Below are 26957 nucleotides of genomic sequence, written 5' to 3' on the forward strand. Positions count from 1 at the left end.
CCTATGATAGCATATACTCGCGGGGGGGGTATGTGGTATCATAGGGATGAAATCGTGAAATCCGCTGCGGATCAGACGGCCCTTCACTATTGGCAAGGGAAGCATAGAGTTAAAACCTACTTTGTGTGCGCACGAAGCCAGACATACTGGATTCATAAATTCCATCCACTGTATAGATTCAAAATAATTTTCCTCTTACTTGACACTGGCACATTACAGTGTTCTTACCCCATGTAGGACATCTGATGAGAGGATCAAGCTGTGAGGTGAGGAGAGGGAGTCTTCTGACTGAGAGCTACATGAACTTCGTTTTACTGTATTAGAAAAAAAAAGTCTGTATTATTGAGTCATATCAGGCTAGAATACTGCAGGAGTCTGACAGATACAAGCAGTTGGGGATTTACCAGTGTCGCTGCTGGAAGATAGTGGTCTTTCCATCCCTGCTACTTCTTGGCCGAGGCTTCTTCTTTTCTCCTCTTGTGCCTAATTGATAGTTCACAATATTTTGTCAGACAATTAAAACAGACAATATATATATGGCAAACAAAAGTTTCCATTGTCACCAGTATCCAATGTATAAAAACGTATACTTTAAAATGGATTCAAACTGTTTTTATTTTTTTATTGCAGGATCCATTCTACAATCCTTAAAACAAAAATGTTTTTGCATAATCCATTTCTTTCTAATTTAAAAAAAAAAGGATTGTGACAGACAGATGTAAAACATATGGGGAACACTGACGTGTTTACATCCATCACCATAGACTTCAATGGGGAAAAAAAGAAAATTATTCACTTAAGACATTCCATTTGGTGTCCATTTTTTTGGAACAGAAATAAAATTTGTGCATGCCATATGTTTTTCTCTGTTAAAAAAACGAAATGTATGTAAGTAGGATGCAAATTAATTCCCATTAAAAAAAAATGGAGATTTAAAAGGATCAGTTTATTTCTGTTTCTTCTGTTGCAGAATCGATCATGGATCAGAGAAATGGAAAACAGGTGGAGGAGTAACAGAAATGTGAACCCAGCCATATACTGATAAACTAATTCTCTCTAAACCATATCCTTTATATTGTTGAAATAAAGCTAGTGGGCCAATCTGATATACTACACATGCTCACATGATGATGTGCTGTCTTAACGAGTGCTAGGACAGACTGTAGCCCATTAGATGTGTTTTGCCTGGCACAGGTGTTCATGAGTTTATTTGTTTTATTTATTTTTATTTTTTTTCCATTCAAAGTTATGCTTGAAATCTCCAACTTCCATCCAACCCATTAATATAGTAGCCAAACATTACAAGCAGTCACAAGTATTTTCATAAAATTAGCCAATCCCTCCCCGTAAGTGACATAGACAACATAACAGACAGGTCTTACCACTGGCAGATCTTTTAACTGATGCTTTCCATCTCCAGGCCCGACGTGAACCAAATGATTAAAATTTTTAGGGTTTGAGATTAGTTTGGATCTCATCTGAGGGTCTTTCATCATCACCCTGTGAAAAAAAGTTACTGGACTATTAGATATAATAGGATAGTGAGGGAAATATATGAGGAAAATTAGACGCAAAACCTCTTCATACTCCACACTGTATCTATCTAACCCATTAATAACCCTCTAAAAGCCAGAACTAATTCTGGGGGTCTTTCACTACCAATTCTGATGATTTTTTGGAGTTTTGAATTTATTTAAAAAAATTGAAAATGGGGTGAGTTTTTAATATGGGCGTGGGATATTAGATATTTTTAAAACCTATTTAAGTACTTTTCTAGTTCTCCCTAGATAACTTCACCATGTGATTACTTGCCCAGTATACTGCAATACTAAAAAAAGTGTTATTTTACTGCTCAGAAGACCCCTGGCTGCCCACTACATGCTGATCGGCACCCTATGATTGAGTTGTGGGGAGGATCTGAGTGATCTCTGATGCTAGTTGCTGTTATGTGTGTCATATTATGGCAAACACCCACTTATAGTGTGCACTAATAGTCTCAAGACTATCACTATCACCGTAATCTGAACCCAGCCAAAAGACAGGCTGTGCACTTGTCCCATTCACTTGGAGCTCGCAGAAAATGCACTTGCAGAAACAAGTCTGCAGTGATATGCCTGTATGCAAGCTGTGCAGTGGATTTTGAGTTACCTTATGGTATCAATGTGGTACCATCAATCAAAAAAAAAAAAAAAAAAATGATGACGCCACAAAATTATTCCTCAGTCCGCCATCTTACCTTCTCTGCTGTTGCCTCTCCTCATCAGAAATTCGGAAGGAGAAATGTCTCTTGCTCTTGGTTTTAAGGAGCTGTCTTCTGCTGTTGTCTGAGGTCTCTGGAACTTCAAACTCATCTTCATCTGTTGGGAATTGACAAAACATTGTCCAGGGCGCCAACACGTTTGTAAAATCCTTTCTATAAAAACAATTTGTATGAGGCTATAGATGTGAATCCTTACCAGCTAATTTATTACGTAGATATACCAGGCGAACTTTCTCCGTGCCAAAGATACATAGAGATCCTTCATAATTCAAAGGCCGAACCTACAGACAAAGGAGAGACAAGGTTAGCAATTTAAAACGACGCACAGTGAAGTGAAAGACTAAAAATAGTTGGAACTAGTTTGGCAGCATAACAACATATTTGAAATAGGTCACAGCAAAGGCCATGTGTATGTAGTGTTACATTGTCTGTGATATATCTGCTATTTAGTCAGCTGTATATCACATTGTAAGGCACCAAGTGACATTCGAGAGAGGGGGGTCTTGCTTTGGCAACCGCTGTTGTACAGCCCAGCAAGATGCAGCAGTAGTTGTTACTGTCAGGGAAGCCATGGATCTATAGTGTACAGAGCAGATTGGGAATGTGGATTTGGGTGTCCAGAGAGAAAGAACTGACATTCCCAATATGTTACTTTCAATTTAAAGTTCAGAGAATGCCTTGTATCATGTAGCCAGTTTCATGCTGTATTTCCTTCTTAGAAGGCAGGAGACTCACTTTCTTCAGATGGACAGTCTGGATCCATTCACTTTTTCGGACATCAAATATATCAACTGCATTCTCACTGAAAACTGTGAGATGCGGACAAGTATACGCTGAGGAGAGAACACATTTACGTTAATCATACACCTGGATTCCATCCCCTAGGATGGGCATGTATATAAATAAATGCACATAAGAGTCATAAGTCAATTTTTATCACCTTTTAACAGCCATTAGTTTTAGATTTTTATATTATATATTTATTTATTTATTTTAATTTTAATTTTTTTTTTAAAGAAATGTGGTGTAGTTAAAGACATTGTCTGGAGAATAAATTTTTTTTATACATAAAGGGAATGTGTCATCAGAAAACGAGTGTCGCTGTAAAGCATGTCACTAAATGCAGTTAAGAACAGCCCAGGCAATATGGCAGCCCCAATAGCAATGTAAAAATAGTGAAATAAATAATTAGTAAAAAAAAATCGTAATAGATTAGAATAAAAGAACAAGTTTTTGTATGCGAGTCTAAACAGTAAAAAAAATAATGATTTAAAGCAACTCTGTACCCACAATCTGACCCCCCCAAACCACTTGTACCTTCGGATAGCTGCTTTTAATCCAAGATCTGTCCTGGGGTCTGTTCGGCAGGTGATGCAGTTATTGTCCTAAAAAACAACTTTTAAACTTGCAGCCCCGTACCCTACGGGAGTATCTGTGCCCTAACTTTGCACCACCCCTTCGTCCCTCCTCCCCACCCTCTTCATCATTAGGAATGCCACTGGAACTTAACGATCCAGCCCATGTGCTGGGCTGCCACAGGTGGGGAATAGGAGGCAATCTGCCTGGAGCATTCCTAATGATCAGGAGGGCGGGGAGGAGGGACAGAGAGGTGGGACAGAGAGGTGCCATCCTAATGCATACGCAATCTAGGCCACTCCCATTGGTCACGGGGCTGCCAGTTTAAAAGTTGTTTTTTAGCACAATAACTGCATCACCTGCCAAACGGACCCCAGGACAGATCTTGGATTAAAAGCAGCTATCCGAAGGTACAAGCAGTTTGGGGGGGGGGGGGGGTCAGATTGCGGGTACAGAGTCACATTAAGTGACACATTCCCTTTATTAAAAAGAAAAAAAAAAAAGCTAAGTGGGATGAATAATGAACAATGGGGGGGGAACCTCACCTGTCACCCATCCCCTGTGCACTGGTCCTGGCCACAACTGCCAAGCACTACCTGCTCTCCTATTGACACATTGAAAATGCCTGCTCAACCAGTCACTGGTCATAGTGATGACCCTCCCCTAGTGATCATCCAAGGGAGTATTTTCTATGTGTGGGATGAGCAGGAAGCTCATGGCTGAAGCAACTGGCACCAGGAAGGAGGGAGTGGGATTCACAACAGGTGAGATGTCTGGAGATGAAAACAATAAGTGCCTTTAAACCCTCAGTTTGTTTCAAAACAAAAATGAGTGACAGCAGGAGAACAATGCTTGAGTAGCCGTATGCGGTAATACACTGTGTTACAATGCGGTAACATACACAGGGTCGCCTGCTAACAGCTCTGCTGCAGCTCCTGGGGTTATGCTAGTGGCTGGAGCAGAGCTATGAGACAGCACAGCAAGTGGCAGCACCCGGGAAGCCCTGTCAACAGTAAAGTTATTTTTAAAATACTTAAAATGAATATCCAGAAGTTTTTATTTTACTATAATGTGCTCAGCCTGGGGGTATATATAATCTTATACCCAACTTCCTCACTACCACTATTCTGGAGTCACATTAAACAGCGCTTACTTTTTAGGGTCACCACTGCACCCAATGAGTTCCTGAGCTGGCAGTGCACATGCTGACCCAAAACACAGCAAACGTGCAATGGACCGACTCTGGGAGAAGGGGCAGGAACAAGGTAGGTATGTGTTTATGTGAAACCCCACCCAGGCTGAGCATATTAGAGTAATACACAGCTCAAATACTCCTTCAAGGATTTTAAAAGTAACTCCATATTTTGCTGTACTGTTTTGAAAATTTTTCCATAGTGTTTTTTAAAATTCTGCTGGTTGTCCTTACAGCGCAGTTTATCTTCATTCCATTGTTTATGGATAACCATCTTAGAACAGCATGTGTTACTCAGAGTCCCCACAATGCACTGCTCTCTGATAAATGGAAACAAGCTGAATTATATTTCTCTTTAGACACGAATGGGGGGGGAAAAAAAGATGATGATACTGTACAAAAATCGTAAATCACTTCAAGATGAGTAAAGCTATGGATGTGGAAAGGTCTTATGGAGCTGATTAGTGGAGTGGTCCAGACTTGACGCCATCTTATTACACATCTGTGATATGAGAAGAGCCTTTTGACTGGATTTCTCATTATATTCATATTTATACCATCTACAAGCAGGCATTTTGGTGCCAACCAAGCAAACCAAGGCAACATCAGGATATTAATATGCCACAAAATGTAATCATAATGCATTGTTAGAAATGGGCGCTCCCATGGTAAATGTATGAATTCATAGCTCTATAGAATGGTCCCCAGGTCAACCCATTGGAAGATTAAACATCCACCTGTGTACGGCTACACAGACCTCCTGACTCCATCACTGGCAGATATCAGGGGAACAAAAATAATGATTTTAGGAATTCAACCTCCTTGATAGACATAAGAGACGCTGATAGATGCTGGTAATTTGTAATCAAGGTGATCAAACTAAGGAAAAAAAGGGTGGTAAGATTGCTTAGGTAATCTAGTAAGCAAGGGGACATAAACAATATAACTGTACAGTTATTACTCATATGTAAAAACAGAAAGAAAATGTGTACTCACAGCAAGCCAGTGGCGGTGCGGGCCACATGATTTCTTGTGAACGCGACTTCTTCCCGTCAGCATTCACATATATGGCAAATGTGGAGAAACACAAGAGATACTCGCTAAGTGCCAGTCTAGCTGCACAAAGTGCATCAGGGGCAGCTTGTATAAGGAAGGTTAGCTTGGAATCATCTGGATTTGGAAAGTTTAATGGTGCCCCTTCATTGAGGAGAGGATAAAGGGAAAACCCAGAAGTGAATCCAACACATAGTCGCTCCCCCAAGATGTCCATACACTGTACTGCTCCAGCTGCTTGGAACTCTTTGATCCGCCGAGGGAGACCTTTTCGATTGGTCAGCTGAAAGCAGACAACCTGACGCTTGGAAGCAGCACAAAGGACAGTGGTTGAGCCTTGGCACACCAAACCTGTTGTAATGACCTGACAGCCCTTAGCTTCAGGAATCTTTACTCCAGGAGAGTCTGGTGGGAGGTCCCAGGTGAACAGACGAACACTATGGCTCTTCCCACAAAGGACAGCCAACTGTTGGACTTCTGGAACAGCGCGCAAAGACAACACGCGCTTGCAGTCTCCCAGCTGGGTGATCTCTAGTTTAAAGAAAGGTACAGATATGAGTTTTTTTCTTTTGTATGTGTCACAGATATTGGGAAATAGTAAGCAAAATACTTATCAATATAAAGGAACATAATAATGTTATTGCAGCTAAGGCCTAAGGTGCCATTCACAACACAGTTTGGCCTTCCATTGGAAGTCACAGACTGCAGCATATCCCATTATTTAGGCATCCAACAAAAGCTATCCAGGCGTATACGCTTCCAGTTACTGAAAGGAAGCCCTAATGATGTATTTTGTCAATGTTAAAGACTACACACACTAGGGCCAGTTAGTTGGGCGGATGGTCTATCTAAAATCGAACCAGTCACTCAGATTTTCAGGGCAAAGCTACTAATACCAGCCAGATGGGCCAAAACTCTACCTTACCATGTGGTCCGTGTCTTCTGTAGAACCTTTAGCTGCTCAAACGAAGTCTTTTATTCCAGCATGCCAGACAGACTAGTTCCTGGCTCGTCTTGTTCGCTGGAATAAAAGACTTCGTTTGAGCAGCTAAAGGTTCTACCAAAGACACGGACCACATGGTAAGGGAGCGTTTTGGCACATCTTCGGGCATAACTAGTGGCATTACCTGGAAAATCTGAGTGACTGGTTCTCTTTAAGCTATCAATTTTATATCAATATTGGCCAGGGGGCAACTTCCAGAGCCCTAAAATAACTGGCTGTTCAAAGGGGCCATAGCACTTGGATGAGCACTGCAGTCGGTTTATTGTTTATATGTGCTTGCCCTTGCACTGCAATACTACAGGTAGTAGCTATGCATGGTACTGATACCGTGGCCTCACCCTGTTCATTTGAGTGAGACAAAGCTGCAGTACCTTGAACTAATATTATGGCAATGTAAGGACAAGGGTGGCGTACACCATGACCTCTTCAAAAAGCTAAATCATGAGGATGCTGGGACCCCTGCCAATCAAATATTAAATAACCTGTTCTGAGAAGGTTAAACTATAGTGACCAGTGGCTGCCAACAATGTTGCCAGGGGCTGGCTAATAATATAAAATTGGATGCATGAAAAGAGGCAACAATGCTTATCACAAAAACATAGATTTGCCTCTGTACAAATTGTTGGTCAGATCACACATGAAATACGGTGTACAGTTTTGGGCACCTGTATATAACAAGGACATGGCTGAACTGAAGCGGGTGCAGAAGAGGGCGACCAAGGTAATGAAGTCTTTTCATATATCCATCTGTGCCTCTTTTTTCACAGCCCTTGAAGTGCTAAGGGCTGTAACACTTTCTCTACCCCCATCTCATCTTTGATTGGCAGTCAGCTGGGAGCTCAGCCGTGTTTCTAGGCAGACACAGACTCACCGTTTTTATTCATGTGCAACAGGAAAAGCCCATCTTCTGTTCCCAAAGCAATTCTTTCCTGATCTGTAAAACGTAATCATACCTTAGATGTTTCCTGTACATATACAGCACACTGGACTTCATTTTAATAATGCCATGAAAAGCGACATTACCCATGATGGCCGCACAGAGTGCTGTGCGTATGAGCGGCAGTGCACTGTCATATGCCTCCTTTAACAACCGAACAGAGCGATCCTGTGGTTTCTGCTCCCGCAGAAGGGATTGCAGTTCCTTTAGCACTTGCACCCATTTCTGCATTTCCTCAGAAGTCTCTGCCAGCAGAAGCTGAGAGGACGTGGTAAGCGGGAAGCCGAGCTGTAAAAAGGTGACCTGCAGAAGACAGAATCGTACAAGTGATTGCATCTGTCAGCAATAAAATCACCACATTTCTGGATGTATCACTACATAAGTGATGCCCTGTAAACCTTCGTGACGAGGCCTGGCGCAGCAATAATGGTATTGGTTATCATTCCTATATAACTAATAGCTGAAAAAAATATATTTACAACAGGTTAAAAGTTTTTAAAATGTACCTACCCGAAATATACAAGGAATGTCCCTTGGGTTTGCATGAATGACATCTGACTCCAAGACAGAACTTACAGAAAAATATTCATCTCTGCTCCCCATGAAAAAAAAAAAAAAAAAAGGACAATGATTTATTGCTGCTGAAAATACAGTGAAGTAAAAAAAAGTATGTGCCTTGTGGATGCTCACCTCATATCTATGGCCTGTAGGACAGTAGTATTAGACTGGAAGTTGGCATCATACACAAGGAGCTTGAAGTCACTGATAATCACATAGGCGCGCTGCCATCCCTTCTTCACTCCAGCTGGCTTAGGGACCTAAATAAAAATGACAAAAAAAAAACAAACTTGAAACAACTTGCAATAGAGAACATTTATAAATCATCATAGGCGTATGACGTAAAGAAAAACTTTTGAATTTTTCCGTGACATGTACACTTTACATTCTCTAGAAGACAGTTTCATTGCGTTACTGCCGTTACTGTAAAGAATTTCCTTAGGGTGGTGTAGAAAACTTTCCTCTAAGACCAGGGATGGGGCCCTCCAGCCGTTGCTTAATACATCATGATATACATAGAATAAATTACCAGGTCCTTTTGCATTATACTACAGAATATACAAAATATATTGTACCATCCATCTTATTTCTTAATATCAGAGGGCATTAAAGTGAATGTATCAGCACATTCACTTAAAGTTTTGCACATGAGTAGAGCCGAGGCTCTGTTCCGGCCCCGTTCTATTCCTGAGCACCGGCCAGGGGGTGAAGCACTGGACGCGGCTGGCCCCCAGTGGGAGGAAAAACCCAAAAGTGCACAATTAGTTTTAATCTTGGTGAACGTAATACAGTAATACTGATATTTATTATAACTAGATATATTAAACTGACCGACAAGTATCCTTCCAGGGCAGTGCCGCTGCCAGTTTTTGGGTCTACGCCAAGAATCCTCTTATTTTGACTGGGTGGGCATGGGCAAATTGAGGCACCATCACAGCAGGATATATGGCACATATATCCACACACTGCAGAAACACAAGAGAACATTAGTTTTTAAAGGGGTTATCCAGCGCTACAAAAACATGACCACTTTCTTTCAGAGACAGCACCTCTCTGGTCTCCAGTTTGGGTGGGCTTTTGTAACTCAGTTCCATTGAAGTGAATGGAGCTTAATTGCAAACCACACCTGAATGGGAGACAAGAGTAGTGCTGTCTTTGGAAGAAAGTAGCCATGTTTTGTAGTGCTGGATAACCCTTTAACTATTAAACTGCAACACACGAACAAATTCAAAAGAAGCAGTTCTCACCTTCACAGCATACTCCTTGCCGCACGAGTCCAACCATGACCGATGTACAGCGGAGACACTTTGTTGGTGATGTAAAGTTTTTTATTTTGAAGGTGTGTGTCTTAGGCTGCAAGTATGAACGGGAAGAGAACCAAAATAAATTATGTATAAAAAAAAATATATGTCTAAAGAGAACACAACTCTTATGGAGGAAATAAACATACAGTAAATATTCTAATATATAAAAAATACACCTGCTAATAAAGTCCACCCAGCATTCGCCAGAGGGATCATAAGAGAAAAAAGCAAATTACTACTTCTCATCCAAAAACAATTCTGTATACAGATCTCTATTTAAGCACTTTCTGTGCACAGATACCTTGTCCGAGGTCTCGTCTATACTCTCTATGATCCCGGCAGATCTTCTGTTGACTTTGTTTTTGACAGACTGAGAAGGAGACAATAAAGGCATTTGGTAAAAAAGGTTTGTTGTAGTTTATCTTATCTTACATTTCCTTCCGAGCATTAGTAAGTAATAAGTAACATATACAGTGTGGCTAAAATGATTTTAAAGTGATTAGCGACATTTTAATATACTATACCTCCGTATACTATACTTATATATACACACACACACATAGGAATGAACAAAATTATAGATTCTACTGAGGTGAGCAACCACTTGTAAGGGTTACTTTGCATAGAGAGATTTATCTGACACGTTTTTGAAGCCAAAGCCAGGAACAGACTATAAACAGAGAACAGGTCATAAAGGAAAGACTGAGATTTCTCCTTTCTAAATCCATTCCTGGCTCTGGCTACAAAAATCAGTCAGATAAATCTCTCTGTGTAAAGGCACCCTAAGCCCAAGAGGTTTGGGCCTCTTTGCAGATATAAAACACTGCAAGAATAAAGTCTTATTTTCTAATTTTTTTTTCTATCCGCCAATTCTAACTAATTCTGGGAACCTGTGTCGCTACTGATGAAGAAAGGTGGAGGCTTGGTAAGAACATTTAGTATCGTATCAATAGTACACATCTACTATACTCGACGACTCACATCAGTTCTGTCTCCTCGTCTTAAGATGACACTGCCTGACATTTGAGGTTGTTCTGAGTTTTCGGACGTGACATCCTTCTGTTGGAAAAAGGAAAGTAAAATTTTACAAAAGGAAGACCAAGGAATGTCTTGGCATTATGACATTAAGTAAGTATGACATTAAGTAAGTGAAGAAGCCATTCATACCTCAGAGCGGAATGATAAGAATGGAATAAGAGATCGCTGCAATTTGTTTTCTAAAAAACAGAAAATTCTCATTGAAGGTATAGACTAAGCATAACCATAATGTTACCACCATGGATACCCCCCCTGTCACCTGCTGTCCCCTTTGTCTTTGCTTCCTCACGCAACTTCTCTATTTCCACTCTCAACTTCTTGTTGTCTTCATCTGCCTCTTGTAGCTTTCTATAGAAAAGCCATAAAATACACAGTGCACATTAAAATCAGTTTTACCACCCAGCTTATCACATTATGTACCAAGGAGATGGCAATAGACGGTACAATGTAAATGGTCCATTAAGTTGTCCTTAGCAATATATCAGCTTTTACACAATCTTTTCTCATGTTCAAGAAAACCTTCTGTGAGAGCTGAATGCATGGAGGGCTTCCACTTCCTTCTAGGCCTCTACATTTTGAGACTATGGATCAGGACTGACGTGACATTTTGCACAGGTCTAACGGAACCACTTTCTGCAAAGATATTGGCATAGGTCCCTAGTAGTTACACGGATGTCAGTACCTGTCCGTTTCAAGGCTCTCAGACTTAAGTTTGTTCAGTTCCTCCTGGATACTCTGCTTAGCTCTGATTTCTGCCTCCAGAGCGGACTGAAGCTCAAGCCGTGCTGATGCCTCCAGTTTCTGCAGCCTGCGCGCTTTCCATTGGCTCTCCTAAAAAGCGAGAAGAGAGATACATAAGGTTACTCAGGTAATCCATAAAAGATAGCTTTACCTACTTTAGTACGTAACCATTATCAGATGAAATTACTCTTTGTAATGTAAAGAGAATGTACAAATTTATATTCCAGTATAAAAGCCTGGAGGGGCGAGTTTTCACTCATTGTACCAATTCTTACCCCAGTCTTGCTGGATGGCGTTTGATTTCCTGAATTTTTCAGGCTCTCTAATTCCTCTGTCATTTTGACTGACAAGGCTTGTAGATAACCACGGGACTGTTTCTCATCACTCACCCTACAAGAAATAAGTACATACACAGCTGACTATATGTTTATAGCTTTGGACATTAAATGCACAGTAACACAAATCAATAAAAGGAGAGGAAATCAGAACGAAAGAGTAAAAGTCGCACATATGCTATTCGCATGATATGTTTCCTCAAGTGCTTTTCTCAGATGTTGCCAATCTGTTTACTCATTGCCAGAAGGTAGACATCTAACTGCACATCCTATGTGAGCGTCTTGGTCACCAGCACATTCCTTGGCCACTTCTCCCTTCCCTACTGTGACAGCCATTTGCATTCCCAAGACTGACTAGATGCTGACATGAATGTACTGATATAGAGAGCTGTAAGATAACTTTACTTATATAATGGAGCCTATAAAGAAGGTATGTTTTGCATGCACTCTAAGGGTTTCACTATTGTGTTTCTATGGCAATCTTTAGCCACTGACTGTTAAGAATCCAATACCCTTAAACTAGATTTTTTAATAGCTACGTAAAAAAAAATTAATTTTTTCAAAGAAAACATAAGCAAAAACAATGGTTATAAACTATTAGCAAAAAAAGACAGCTCACCACTGCAAAATGTCTGTGATCTGGGCTTCCCAATTGGCCAACGTCTCTTTTTTATCTTCCAGTACTCTTACTTCTTCTTCCAGTTGCTTCTGAGAAGCAGACAGCTTTTCTGATACTGTCTTTAGCTAAATAAAGAATATTTTAAAATTACAAACTAAAAGCTGTATTAAAGTGATACTGTGTCCCCTTACTGTGTGTGCAGTTCTCTGCACCAGCCACAAGCTTAGATGCTGCACATTCAATATATACCAGTATACAAGTCTTCTTTCTGTTCTAAAATCGCTTCATTTTAATGGTGGACAGTGTCACCTAGGCAGGGCTTCATGAAAGTTGGGCACTCTACCCAGCCAAGGAGATGGGGCTCAACTGCAGTGAAGCCCCGCCTGGTCAACACTCTTAACCAATGAAATGAAGAGCATGTAAGGGGTGATGACAGTATTACTTTAAAATGATATTGTCATCCCTGCTTACTCTATGTGTGGTTCTCCGCACCATCTACAAACTTAGACAAGTTTTTTTTTACAGGTATATATTGAATGTGCAGGATCTGTGTCTTCTGTTCTAAAATCGCATCATTTCATCAGTGGACAGTGTCACCTAGGCGGCACTTGGGCTCCATCTCCCAGGTGGTAGAGGGCCCAACTCTGTGAAGCCCCGCCTAGGTGACACTGTCCACCGATAAAATAAAGCGATTTTAGAGCAGCAATAAGAAACAGACAAGTTTTATACAGGTATATACTGAATGTGCAGCATCTAAGCTTGTGGGTGGTTCGGAGAACGACACAAAGTAAGGGTGGGTGACAATATCACTTTAAAGTCTCATTCTGTTGCTGAATATGGACACGAAGGATGCTTGAGGTGCCAGCATAGTCTCTCTTACCTTGGCCATGTCTTCCTGAAGTTTTCGATTCTCTTCCTTGAGCTGGTTTTTCTCCCGTTCATTTGCTTTCTGTATCTTCTGAAGCTCCTCCTCTTGTCTAAAAGCACTGAGTTGGGGAATGACAGAAATGCTTCATGCAAACTAGGCTTATTGATAAGCTTTGTGCTCTTCAATGGTTTAAGGAAAAAAAAAAAGCTAAAGACATCAAATCAATTACTGAGCCACTTAAAGTGAATCTGTCAGCCCATCTGTACACCGAGCTGCAATAATATGAACATAATTTTTTCTAAAGTTAAGGCCCTTTGCTGAAGTCAAAAATAAGGTTTTTATTTCAAACTTTAGTGTCAAGGAGGGGGAGTCGAAATACTTAGCACTCAGTCCCGTCTCCTTGACATTTCAGCCTAAGATTAAAAAAAACTTATTTTAAAGGTTTTTTTTAATAACATTCATGTTATTGCACCATTATCTATTACCCTATGTCTGTGGATCATAATGTGCAGATGGGCTGACATATTCACTTCAAACAGAAGTTACCTATCATTTCTTGTTTTGCCAATGCTCTCCTGCATTCCTTCTAATTCATGCTTTAATGACATTAGTTGTTCCTCCTTCTCTCCAAGTTCTCTGCGGAGTAATTTGTTCTCACTGGCAAGTTCCGACTCCCGGCGTGAAAATTCTCCCCTCAGTTGAGAAAGTTCTGTCTCTAGCTGTTGGATCCGTCTTTCAAGCTCTGTTCTCTGCTGACTCATCTCATAGCTATGAAGTGAGCCGCTGATGACGGGAGAAGCAACAGTCTGCTGTACCTGTTAAAAATGAATTTCACAATGCTGGCTATATACTTCACCAATCACGCTACAAGACATGTTCAAAAATCATCGACTGCAGGCTACGCATCGTGGCCGACGACTTATGAAATCGGCACTGATGAAATAATAAAGATGATACTTACCTCTCCACGCTCCCCTGGTGTCCTCCTGCCTTGTCTCTGAGATCCCCGCTGACTGCAGCCGCCGCCGCTGACACTTCTGAACCCATCTATGCAGTGACCATCTGCTTAGCCAATTACTGACCGAGAATGGAAATACTAAAAAGGGCAGATTAGACATCTTCTATGTTTCTAGGAGACGGGACAGCGATGCGGCCAGTGAATGGCTGGGCGGCCTGTTACCTCATAGACTAGTTCTGAAGTGTCAGTGGCAGCTGAGTTAAACAGAGGACTCCAGATACAAAGCAGGGGGACAATGGGGAAACATCACCATAAAGCAAGGGCTGCATGGCATGGACATTGCCAATGATGTCTGTGCAGCCCCACCTACACGTTACTGAGCCTTGTAATAGGCTTGGTAAGTGAGCGCCAAACTAGCAGATTACCTTCTGATAAAAGTTTTCTACAACAATCTAGCAGATTGGAAGTTGTTTACAGCAAGAGTTGGTCTGTCTAATATGGCTTTAACCCACCCCTTTAAATCAACTGATCAGCGCAGTCGTAGTAGTTGAAAGTAGGTCATCAATTTAGTTGGACAACCCTTTTAAAAATGTTTGTCCAAAGAATTAAAAAGCCTGATACTCCAATATATATATTATCCTTGCTTCTCCAGAAACTTTCCTGAATAATGCACTTTGCGTACTACCCAGGAAGTATGTCTGGGCACCTTCCCAGCCAATTACCAACCTCAGTGGTACTTGCTACAAGTCAAGTAAATATTGTAAGCAATACAACAAAAGGGTTGGGCTGGATGCAGCAAGAATAAACCAAGTGAGTATAAATAATAACAGTCTGCAAAGAGTTTTCCTTTCAATAATTCAGACAGCCTCTTCAAATCAAATAGCTTTTAGATAGCAAATGAACACACTATCATAAACATTACCTTCACTCTTTCCAAGTCTTCAAATGCTTGGGCCGCTAGTGCTTCACTTCTTTCTATCAATTTCTTCTGTCTTTCCACTTCTATGGTCAGATCCTCCACTAGTGATTCTGCCTAAAGAAATCAGATTTCATATTAATTACATATTATAAAAAGCTGTTCTATAATTAATACAAAAAACAATTAATATAGGATGGTTACATATGGCATGGGCTACTTTATTTATAAAGTATATGTCCCTACCTCCCGCCTGCTGGCCTCTGCTTTATGCAGATCCTTCCTCAGGGCCCTAACTTTTTCTGCGGCTGCTTCTGCTTCATCTTCTTTATCTTTCAGTCGACGGGACAACCTGCTATTTTGCGTACTAAGTCCTTCACACTTGTCTTCCATTAAACGCAGCTCATCCTGAGTTTTTCTTTGCTTCTCAAATGCTGTCCTCATCTCTTCTCCCTGAGACTTTAGCTGCTCCAACATTTCAGCGAGATCCTTGAAAGAAAAAGTAGAACACTGGATAACTGAAGACATGTATGTTATTTGTATGGTTTTTTTGCTTGTCCTGCCCTACATCATGATCATGGGAGTAGATTTGGCTTTTAGTTATTACCTTTGTATATCGATCTTTATCTTGTTTCAGTGTCCTGATCTGTTTCTCCAAGGACTGAATTTGTGCTCCATTGTTTGTCTCCTGTTCTGTGGATTTTTCTGTAAAGAAAAGTATAGTAAATTACCTTTACCATGTTTTTTTTCTTAGAACAGAAGCCAAGCATAAAGTTTACACTGCCCACAATAAAAGAATGGGGGTGCCTTAACTACGGAGCTGGTACTCATCTCTACAGGATACATGTCCCAATGTTACATTAACCAACAGTTCAGCTCTACAAAGGCTATTGCCAGTGTATTGGCTTCCATTTGTGGTATATACTCAATATCAGAAGTATGGCATAATTTTAGTGTGGTTAAAGTGTAGGTGCAAAGTCCATGAAAAAAATAATCAGTTGCAGACATTCCAACATGTAATGATGAAAGGGAGCAGCATGATATAACACAGGAGGAGTTGAGCAGATTGATACAAGGTTTTGTGGGAGAAGATTTAGTATAATCTATATTTCATTTAATTTTTGCTCATTCTGAGAGTCCAGTGGGCTGTCGTACTCAGCTGCTGACAGATTTTCCTGGATGAGTGCTAAAATTACAAAACTGAGATAATGGAAAGTTCACAATAATTACCACTCAGTGCACACACACCTGCTAATTTCTTCTGGAGAATTTCCATCTCTGTCTTCAGACTGCGGATCTCTCGATCTTTAGCAGGGGTCTCAAGGCTTGAAACATGTGAATTCTGCATAGTAGCTGGAAGCCAAAATAATGAGCATTTTTGATCATGCATTGTAAAAAAATGATAACAGGTGGCCTGGTTTTCTTAGGCCATGTTCACATGGCGTATAGGACCGGCCGTTCCGTGACCCGGCCGGGTCACAGAGCAGCTGGTCACTGAAACGATCATCCCGGCCGGCACTGCAGTGCCCGCATCAGAACTCCTCACAGCACACAATGAAGCTTGCGGCCAGAGCCGCACGCTTCATTGTGTGAACTGATAGAGCTTTCTGCGGCTGCAATTCACTGAATTGCGGCCACAGAAAACTGACATGTCAGTTGTTTGCGGTGCCGTATGGGATCCCGGCAGGAGCGTATACTATGTGTATACGCTCCGGACGGGATCCTATAGAAGAGAATGCGGCGTTCCTAGTCGTACAAAGTACGGCCATTGTTGCTGATTGCAACATCGGCCGTACTTTTACTCTGTGTGAACATAGCCTTAAAGTGTACCTGTCAGAGACATGTAAAAAGTTTTGATCAGTCCTGGTCTGAGTGCTCAGACCCGTACCAATCGGGAGATAGAGCAGGGAGAGGACAGCAGCTGCAGCGCATCCTCAGAGTCAGGCTCCATAGGAACCCATTTTAAATTCAGAGTGAAAAGTGGACACGCCGCAGCACGTCTTCTCTCTGCTCTATCTCCCTATCAATACGGTCTGAGCACTCAGACCTGGTCCGATGAAAACTTTTGACATGTCAAAAGTTTATTATAAAGACAGGTACACTTTAGGACAACTGGCCGCCTTTGGTAACAAACAGTCACTCAATTATCCATCATGAAGTGTATATTCATATACTGATGTCATATCACGTCTGCTGTTAATGGCAGGACATGTAATGGGTTTTGTCACACCGACTATACTTCTGCCAAGCACCTGGAAATGGCCCCAACAGTGACAGGAGTGTGTAATGAAGTCTGATGGTGAGTCTGGATGGTGGACAAGGAAATTGTCAGTGCTGCTTGTTAGCATAGTAAACAATCCTCTCTACTGCAGGTCTGTCTGGGCTATCCGAAGACTGTGCACCGTGTGTATGTCCTCTCATGTAACCAACTGGGAAAGTCAACTGTAAGTCAACTGGGAAAAATGTCTGGAAAAACTTACCTGAAATGGAGTCTTTTTCTTGCCCCGGAGCAGTTCCCATTCCATTACTGACCACGCAGTTCATCAGTGAGCCTTTGTCTGATAAGGGGCTGCAAATATAGTAAAACAGAGTTATAAAGTCACATTACAACAATGATCCCCACCTGTGGCTTTATAGCTGTTGAAAAACTCCCAACTCAAAGGCTGTCAGGGCATGCTGGAACTTGTAGTTTTATAACAGCTGGAGAGCCACAGGGTGGGGAACACTGCTCTACAAAGACAAAAAATACAAAAAATAAATAAATAAAATTTCCATCCTAAACTCGCATCTGCACCAAAGTCTCTATTTTTGACAGATCTTAACAGATCAAAGCACAAGCTTAAAGGACTGCATTATATTTACGATTTTCTATTATTGCTTAAAATAGCAGACAGCTATTCTGCTCAGATGGAAAACCTGATGGTACAAGAATTACCTGAAGGCTACTCACAGCATTTGCCATCTTAAAAATGATAATACAAATATTAGTGGAAGTAAACCCCAACATTAACAGAACCTATCCAGCTATTTATGACTATTCCTACCTTTAGTTAAAAAAAATATAAGACAGCGCTCCACAGGGCTCAGACAGGGCTGAAGTGGTGAAAGTAAGCACATAGAACTCTCACCTGATTAGGTTGTGCTGGTGTAAGGCACAACTCTTTCTTATATCATGTGAATGAACCACAGCCACTCCAGACTAATACCCACAGGGATGAAAGACAGTCAGTATCGTCCTTCACTACAAGGCAGGTAAAACAGGCGCAGGTACAAGGGGTAATAACACAACGCTTTTCGAGACCGTTCCGGTCTCTTTATCAAGTGTCATTAGACCGGACTTCGAAACGCGTTGTGTCGCTGACATAATTCTTTTAATAAATTTTATGATATTTTATGTCACTATTACCCCTTGGACCTGCACCTGTTTTACCCGCCTTGGAGCGGAGGAGGATACTGACTTTAGTTAATCTTGACACCTTTAAAGAGAACCAATCGGTAGTAGAATGCATATAACGCTGTTAGTAGCTCCTAATAGGGCTGCTAAAGCGTTCTCGTACCATACCTGATGTGCCGTCCTCCTAGGGGGTGTATAGAAGAAAACATTGGGGGACATTTATAAAAATGCGCCCCAAGCGTACCTCATGGAGAAGGCGCAAATTTGCCCCTATTACATGTTGTACACCACTCATATCCCCCACGTTCCAAATGGGGGGCATCACAAGGTGGGAAGAGACATGGCATCCTCCCGAGCCAGATTTATCACGATTTAGATATTTAGATTTAGGCACAGCTGCATCTCCCATTGAGATTACACATTTCTCCAGGGATATTCCAAGTGTAAGCTCAGTGGGAGAGAAAGAGTAAAAGTATATGCTAGTAGTATACTAGCTAGCATTACCTATCACTAAACAAAAGTTTACGCGATTAGAATACCCCTTTATTGATCAGCGGTTATTCCCAACAGCATGGCCTCCTCGCTCACTAAAATTTACCCTGTGAGTGTTCTGGTTATGGAGCTTCTTGAAAGACCCGGTCTAGCGTGACAGACCGGAATCAGACCTGAAGGATGCCATTTGTCAGCAGACTTAGGAGGGGAAAACATGGTTTTGAATAGAGACCATTGTTAAAAATTAAGGGGAATATAGAAAACATTTGTAGGGTGATAAAGGTTGTTAAAATCCATATCCATTGTTTATTATCTCATTTGCAGTAGCAGAAAGCCCTCAGAGTTGGGGGGAGTTTAACTTTGCTAATTCTATACTAAAGAAGGAGAATTAATAAAAATGGTAGAGTCATCAATAACATCCTAATGTCATGGGTCATATCTATAAAGTACAGTCAGATAAAACAAACATGCATACCAGTTGGATGTAAATGTAAATCCCACAAATGGAAGGAGATGTGTCGCAAAACCATTGTTATTACTTGGAGGCAGTGTTTCCTGGAAACAAACATAACATAAAAAAATAGAGTTAAAAAACAACACACTAATAAACTAGTAAACTTTGTTAAATGTTACAAATGGACAAAATACATATGGTGTATATGTATAGTAGCCAAATAACATAAAAAAAATAAAACACCACCTGTCATAAAACACTGAGACATTGTGTTTACCTTGTTCATACAAACAAAGTGGTGCCTAAGGCTGCATTCACACGTTCAGTGTTTTTCTCGGTCCGTGATTGTGGTCCGGCAGCTACCTCCGTGATCCGTGCAAAACAGTCCGTTTTTCATCTGTTTTGCATCCGTGTCCGTTTTTTTCACGGATCTGTGTTAAAGCATCACATCTGTGTTTTTAACGGATGAACACAGATGTCATTGATTTCTATGGGGAATCCTTTCCGTGCATCCGTTCCGAGTAATGACATGTCCTATTTTTTAACGGAACGAATCACGGATCGGTGAAATCACGGAACATCTGAATAGCCCAATAGAAAGCAATGGAATGTAAAATTGTCAGTGCGCACGGATCCGTAAGCACGGACAACTTCCCGGAACGTGTGAATGCAGCCTAAGAGTCAAAAACAGACTGACAAACAGGTTTACAGTGCGAGGACTCCACCAATGTGAAAAAGGAATATTAGTGTTACGTCCACATATAGTATATAGTTACATCCACAATTATAAGTGAGATTATAGGTTATGGTTTGAACTGTTACCTACCGAATGTTTTAAAGACTCATCATCCACATCAAAATTGGAAGTGTCAGCTGGGCTGTCCACCTCTGGGATGTAGGGTGGAGTAGTTGTATGTAAGTTATCCCAGTCTATTCCTTTAAAGAATGGATGTTTCTTAAAGTCATCAACACCACCTCTTCCAAGTCGATTTTCTTGTCGGCAGATAAGGTGACTGATGAGATCCTTCGCATGGTCGGATACATCTGTAATGTCAGAGGGGAACTGCAGATGTACCTGCAGCAAGAGAAATGAAGGAAAAAAACATAAGAAAACGTACAAGAAATATGAATAACCTAGGGGTCTATGTGTCAGGGAAGGGTTTGCTTACCATGGTAGGTTGTATTGAAAACCAAATAGAGTGGGTAGAACAGGGAAGACTATCACTTGACCATGACAGTCCACAGTTTGGGGTAAGTAGAGAAAAGTTCATACACAAGGTAAAAAGAAGGGAAGAGCTAATACAAAAGGTAAAGAGAAGGGAAGGGAAGATCAGCTGATTCAAGCTTGTGTGAACCACACGGACACTTGCTGGTGGTAAATAGCAAACACTATGGACAGTGCATAGTTTGTGGTCCTGGGTAGAAGCTGTTCACATCCACAGGTATAAAACGTATGAACTTTTAAGAAGTTTACATTTTTCTATTGAGTTATTTGCACCATTTTTTGATAATAAAAATGTTCAAGGTCTGTTTAAACAGAAAACAGTGTTCTGTCCTGTGTTTCCTAACCCTGGAGATGGTGATCTCTCGAGTTAATATATGACATTTCTGGTTTGGTGCAGTCTGCACTCCACCAATGATCACTCCACCAAACAATCAGAACTTTCAGTTTTAAAGGGGTAGTGCGGCGTTTAAAAATTAATCACTAAATAACACACATTACAAAGTTATACAACTTTGTTATGTGTGTTATGTAAGTGAATGCCCCTCTTCCCTGTGTCCCCCCACCTCCGGAAGTGTGGTGCAGTATACTCACCAGATTACTATCGACCCCGGCTGCAATCTTGGGTCAAACGACGTAATCTTCGGGAGCCCAGCCGTCCCTCATGCCAGCCCCCCTCTGCCGCGTCATCAGCTGCTCAGAAGCGATTGGCTGAGCACAGTTATGCTCAGCCAATCGCGTCTGAGAAGCTCATGATGCGCTGGAGGGGGGGCCGGCATGAGGGACGGCTGGAGCGGTCCGGCCTCCTGAAGATTATGTTGATCGACCCAAGATGGCGGCCGGGGTCGACAGTTATCTGGCGAGTATACTGCACCACACTTCCGGGGGTGGGGGGGACACGGGAAAGGGGGCCATTCACTTACATAACACACATTACAAAGTAGTATAACTTTGTAATGTGTGTTATTAAGTGAATAATTTTTAAACGCCACACTACCCCTTTAAGTCACCAGAAACAAAAATGAAAGGGTTTCAGCTTCCAAAATCTACGCACATGATAACTGTACATTGTTAAATACAGTAAACTGACAGAAGACATTACTTGTCTTTAACCACTTTGCTTTAAAAGCCTGTAAGTCTAAAACATTCATCGTACAGTGCAAGCATGCAATAAGCAAAACCAAAAAACAAGGTTTCGACAGCTCATGAGAAAACACTATGAATATTTACTTTACCTCATGGTTCATTATTTTTCCATAAGTCTCTACAAGGGATTCCGCATAGAAAGGAGTCTCTCCAAAGAGAATTTCATACATGGAAACGCCAAGTGACCACCAGTCACACTCTGTTCCATACTTGCCCTTGCCATCCTCCATGGCTTGGAGGATTTCTGGCGAAATGTAATCTGGGGTGCCGACAGCAACTGATGACTCCACCTGGAAGAGGAATTAAAGTGGACTTGTCATTAGGATAACAGAGGTGTAAATAATCTAATGGCTAAACAGGGCTACTCATCATGATTACACCCAATTTTTAATCTCCATAGTCCTCTCCATCCCCCACTGAGATATAAGCCTTTTATAATGAGTCTAAAAGTCCAGGGGTAAAGGCCCAGGCAGGTCTAGCCCAGATCTTCTTTATCTAGTGTCGGTCAAAGGGGGTAGGTGGATGCCAGCGGGTACAGAGGTGGAGAATAAAAGGCCATGGGCTGGGCATCTGCCACACTGGGGAACGCACCTGGGGTTTTTAGCCTAATTTACATAATGACAAAAAATATCTGACATTATGCCAAATGAATAAAGCATGGTGCAAAACCTTGTCGTTAGAGCGGATTTTATTGTTGCCATGACAACTGTGGTTGTCTTGACCTTTAACCCCCCCCAAAAAGTAGATAAAATGTTTTTCCTCAATTTTCAACACCCCCTCTCTGTTTCATTTGTACCATGTCAGTGTCTCAGGATAATAAACACTTGCATATTTTTTACACTAATTTATTTTCCAAATATACAATGGTGAAACTATGGTAATGACAAACACAATGGGTGTTTAAATAACAATGTAACAGGCAATGTTCATGCACACACCAGCTACAGTCAGTATTATTACCATGCCATCTGGACGCATTTTCAAACAAGACCCAAAGTCAGCAAGTCGGATGTGGCCTTTCAGGTCAATTAGAATATTATCAGGCTTGATATCTCTGTGGGGATAAAAACATATTGAATGTTACACGGAAACGTGACGTCATCGATATGTACCGTTATCCAGCAACAGTCACCGGGAAATAGAAGCATTCTGCAGCTAGATAACATTTCATAGTTTAGACTATCAAGGGCAACAAAAGTTAACAGATCCATGTTAAACTATGTATAAGTAAAGGCTAAAGCTAAAAATATGTATAAAACGATGTATAAGTAAAGGATAAACCTAAAAACACGAGTCTGTATCTGGATTTAGGCGCATGCCTCACCTGTGAACATAGTTCAGCTGATGTACTGAATTTATAGCTAGCACCATTTCTGCCAAGTAAAATCGAGACATCTCCTCGGGTAGTCGGTCCTCAAACTTGCTGAGCAGAGTCAACAGATCTCCTCCGACATAGTAATCCATCACCAAGTACTTAAAATATAAAATGTCATCAGAACACATTATACATCTCCGTAAGGGTTATCACTTCATGAGGTGATTAGAGGTGAACATATCTACAGTGACATTTGCCAAATGGGAAAAGGACAGAAAAGGATGCAGCAAGCAATGACAGCCAAGAGCTGCAGATGACAAATGACATGTAATGGCTGCCATTGTATTTACCACTACCCTGTATACTATTTCTGGTATTCTTTCAAAAATCTAAATAACTTACCAAGTAGTTCTCATCATGAAATGCATAATGTAAGCTGGCGATCCACTGAGTGTCTGCCTTCACCAACACGTCTCTTTCTTCTCGAAAGCAAGCAGTCTGGAAAGAAAAATTATAAAAAATGCACTGGTTTGTCGATCGTGACACTTGCAACTTGACAGATAATGTGTATTTTTTCACAAATGCGGGTTGATTTATTATTATTTTTTCAGTGCTTTATTTCTCATTGGTCCGGCATTGTCCTTAGTGACATTGGAGAGTGGCAGCATTAACCCCGTTGCGGAGGGGAGAAACGCGTAGAGACCGGGGTGGCAGATAGGTGCCACTATATTATATCTAGGAAAGATTCATTGTGAGGGGTATAGTGTGTCATCGCACAGATTGGTAAACACACTACTCCATTTATTCATTGATATAGTGCCATATTTTACACTATTTATTGACCTTGATTTTTGGACCACGTTTTTAATGCATATCTAATAAAATTGGTTAAGTTTTAATCTACATGTTTCCAGTGATAGTGTCTTTAAGATCAACGTACAAGGCTCGGTACAGAACACCAATTTATATAACCTGCAAGAGAAGCACACATACATATTGTGTTTGAGATCACAAGATCCTTTTTCGTATCAATTCTGAATAAGTTTGCATTTGTACATTAGTACAGCGATGTACTGCCAATGCCATGCTTTAGCACTAAGCTTCTACCCATGTTATCGGCAGTACATTGCTCTATCTAGGAATTTTCTCTGCGACACAGTAGTGTGGATTCATGTGGATGCATTTTTCCACCTTACCCTACATTTATTTCCTATTATCTTCGGATTATCCTATATACTATACTTCCACTTCTTTAGCTAATAGAATAGCACTCTGTACATACATATATCAGCTGACAACTGTAGATTTCATACATTACTGACCTTCCTAACTTGAGCCACTAACAGTCTGCACTGGGTTCCTTGATATTCACAGTTAGCATTATATATTAGAGAACTGAAAGCCTATCATGATGGTGTGGTCTTTACACAGAGATTTTACTGTGTTACTAATCTAGATCAAGACTGGAAATGGCAACACATATTACTAGTCAAATAGCACAAATATAGCCTTACAATGTGATATTGAAAGAAGCTTGACACCAGGTTTAGGGACTGCACACCTCTAGTCTCGGTCATATGCATGTACAATTTTTTGCATTGAAGTTGATTAGAACTGTAAATTTTTCCTCTTATCACCTGCCCTCAGGATTACGGAGTGTGTTTTATCATAACACCTAAAGAGTTCAATGTGGAGCACACAATATTACTATATTAATATTAATATCAGTAGCACGCGTAATATCTGCAATGTCCACCAAATACACCGATAATATTCTTAGTATATAAAACACACATACACGAGTCTTCTAAGTCACTCACAAAGTGCAGGATGGGTTTAGATGCCTGTCTATACTTGTCTGATCTCTGGAAGGTATCCCAGACATGTGAATAGAACAGTGACACATCTTGGCATTCCAGTTTGACATAACCTGGGGGGAATGGAAGGTCAACTCTCACAATGCCCTATTCTGACTGCGCTGCGGACACGGTAAATCCAGCCTCAGGAAACACAATACTCAAGAGGTCATTCTGGATCCATAATATGTGCTAAACAAATCCTGATTCTTCAGCAATCTGTACAAACATTATGGAATCGCTCTCTTATCTTAAAGGAGAAGTCCCGTGAAAATTTTCATTAAGGTATTGTATTTCCCCCCAAAAGTTATACAAATCAGCAATATACACTTATTACGAATGATGCTTATAAAGTGCTTTTTTCCCTACACTTACTACTTCATCAATGCTTCAACTACTGGATAAAATGGTGATGTCACGACCCGACTACCAGAGCTGTGCGGGCTGTGGCTGCTGGAGAGGATGATGGCAGAGAGATGCTCAGTGTCCCTCCAGTGCCCTGTGTCCCTCAGTGTCCCCCTGCCATCATCCTCTCCAGCAGCCACAGCCCGCACAGCTCTGGGAGTCGGGTCGTGACATCACCATTTTATCCAGGAAGTGAAGCCTTGATGCAGTAGTAAGTGCAGGGAAAAAAAGCACTTTATGTGCATTTCCCATAATAAGTGTATATTGGTGATTTGTATAACTTTTGGGGGACAATACAATACTTTAAGAAAAATTTTCACTGGACTTTTTTTCTTATTGTTCCCCTGGCTGCCACATATACTTACCAATGTTGATCAGCGAGCCACGGCGCAGCTTCGTTTCAGTACTACGACATCTCTCATATCCCGCTGGTGGTGATGTCACCGCTCTCTTGACCCTCTTTTTCTACAGGTCTATTAAAAGCTGGAGGTCAGGGTCTACAATGCATGTCTCTATGAGAGCGCTCTCAGAGATTAATTGGAGACCCTAACTTCCAGCCTCCTGAGCTGCAGAGCTGAAGCGGTCACGTGGGGGCCCGCGAGATATGAGCTGCACCGTAGGAAGCCACGAGACACTGATCATCATTGATAAGTATATGTGGCAGCCTGCAGCGTGGGGGAATTAAAAAAAAATATAAAAACAGACTTAAAAGGGACGCTACCTCCAATAGGTGGTAGCGTCATGTTATCAAAACTAGACAGGTGACAATGATTATTGTGTGGCAATGACACCAGTCCAGGGGTGGAATTCTTATTAGGTAACTAGTGAAGAGTCAGTTCTTAAAGTAGATGGTAGTAGCAAGAAAAATGGGCAAGGATAAGGATATGGGTGACTTTGACAAGGGCTAGATGACTGGGTAAGCGCAAAATGGGCAAGTCTTGTGGGGTGTTCCTGGTATGAAGTGATTATAAGGCAGGCTGACTAAGGTATGTGGCAGTGACGACTAGCTCATCTGGTACCAATGGTAAATGAAGGCCTGCTCCCACTGAAGAGCCACTGTAACCAAGCAGCTAAAAAAGTTAATGCGACAGAAAGGTGTTGAAAGACATGGTGCCTCACATCTTGCTCAGAGTGCCCGTGCTGACCCCTGTCCAATCAAAAGCATCAAATGGCAAGTTAGCATCAGAACTAGAAAATGGAGGAATGGAGGAAGGTGGTCTAACGAATTACAATTTCTTTTATATCACGTAGATATATCATGGATACATATACATAGTGTAATTAAACTACACACCAAAAAATGGCTGCCCTTCTAAGGCCTAAACTAGATTTTGTTCTCAGTGGGTTAAGGAAACAGGTTTCTTATGGTGGAGCCCCCTCTCTCTCTCTATAATGCTGTATTTGTCGGTATATTTTATGAGCTGCATTTCAGAACTAGCGAATTACCAGCTCGCATGAAATGACATAAAAACTGTAGTTTCCTCCACTAATCTGAGCTGAAAGTGATGTGAAGTCGATGATTCATCAACAGGTCT

At 41.1% G+C, this 26957-nt stretch overlaps 1 protein-coding gene across 1 annotated transcript in view; it reads right to left on the bottom strand.

Annotated features, from left to right (window-relative positions):
• The window catches only part of CDC42BPG (CDC42 binding protein kinase gamma), a 68826-nt gene that overhangs the window by 2089 nt on the left and 39780 nt on the right, over positions 1-26957 (bottom strand). The window contains exons 4-36 of the mRNA XM_069965504.1: positions 23564-23659; positions 23171-23319; positions 22807-22900; positions 21936-22136; positions 20305-20553; positions 19500-19579; positions 17619-17707; positions 16387-16491; positions 15746-15843; positions 15385-15627; positions 15145-15255; positions 13811-14079; positions 13277-13382; positions 12397-12521; positions 11718-11832; positions 11384-11532; positions 10961-11049; positions 10831-10880; positions 10645-10722; positions 9965-10033; positions 9607-9712; positions 9191-9324; positions 8492-8619; positions 8312-8393; positions 7888-8104; positions 7736-7798; positions 5805-6392; positions 2996-3093; positions 2457-2541; positions 2237-2357; positions 1383-1500; positions 405-483; positions 229-314 (exon numbers count right to left, since the gene is read on the bottom strand). Coding sequence (XP_069821605.1) covers positions 229-314; positions 405-483; positions 1383-1500; positions 2237-2357; positions 2457-2541; positions 2996-3093; positions 5805-6392; positions 7736-7798; positions 7888-8104; positions 8312-8393; positions 8492-8619; positions 9191-9324; positions 9607-9712; positions 9965-10033; positions 10645-10722; positions 10831-10880; positions 10961-11049; positions 11384-11532; positions 11718-11832; positions 12397-12521; positions 13277-13382; positions 13811-14079; positions 15145-15255; positions 15385-15627; positions 15746-15843; positions 16387-16491; positions 17619-17707; positions 19500-19579; positions 20305-20553; positions 21936-22136; positions 22807-22900; positions 23171-23319; positions 23564-23659 — 4470 coding nt within the window. The remainder of the gene's footprint in view (positions 1-228; positions 315-404; positions 484-1382; positions 1501-2236; positions 2358-2456; positions 2542-2995; positions 3094-5804; positions 6393-7735; positions 7799-7887; positions 8105-8311; positions 8394-8491; positions 8620-9190; positions 9325-9606; positions 9713-9964; positions 10034-10644; positions 10723-10830; positions 10881-10960; positions 11050-11383; positions 11533-11717; positions 11833-12396; positions 12522-13276; positions 13383-13810; positions 14080-15144; positions 15256-15384; positions 15628-15745; positions 15844-16386; positions 16492-17618; positions 17708-19499; positions 19580-20304; positions 20554-21935; positions 22137-22806; positions 22901-23170; positions 23320-23563; positions 23660-26957) is intronic.

Source organism: Dendropsophus ebraccatus, chromosome 4, assembly GCF_027789765.1.
Source record: "Dendropsophus ebraccatus isolate aDenEbr1 chromosome 4, aDenEbr1.pat, whole genome shotgun sequence".
NCBI classification, from domain to species: domain Eukaryota; kingdom Metazoa; phylum Chordata; class Amphibia; order Anura; family Hylidae; genus Dendropsophus; species Dendropsophus ebraccatus.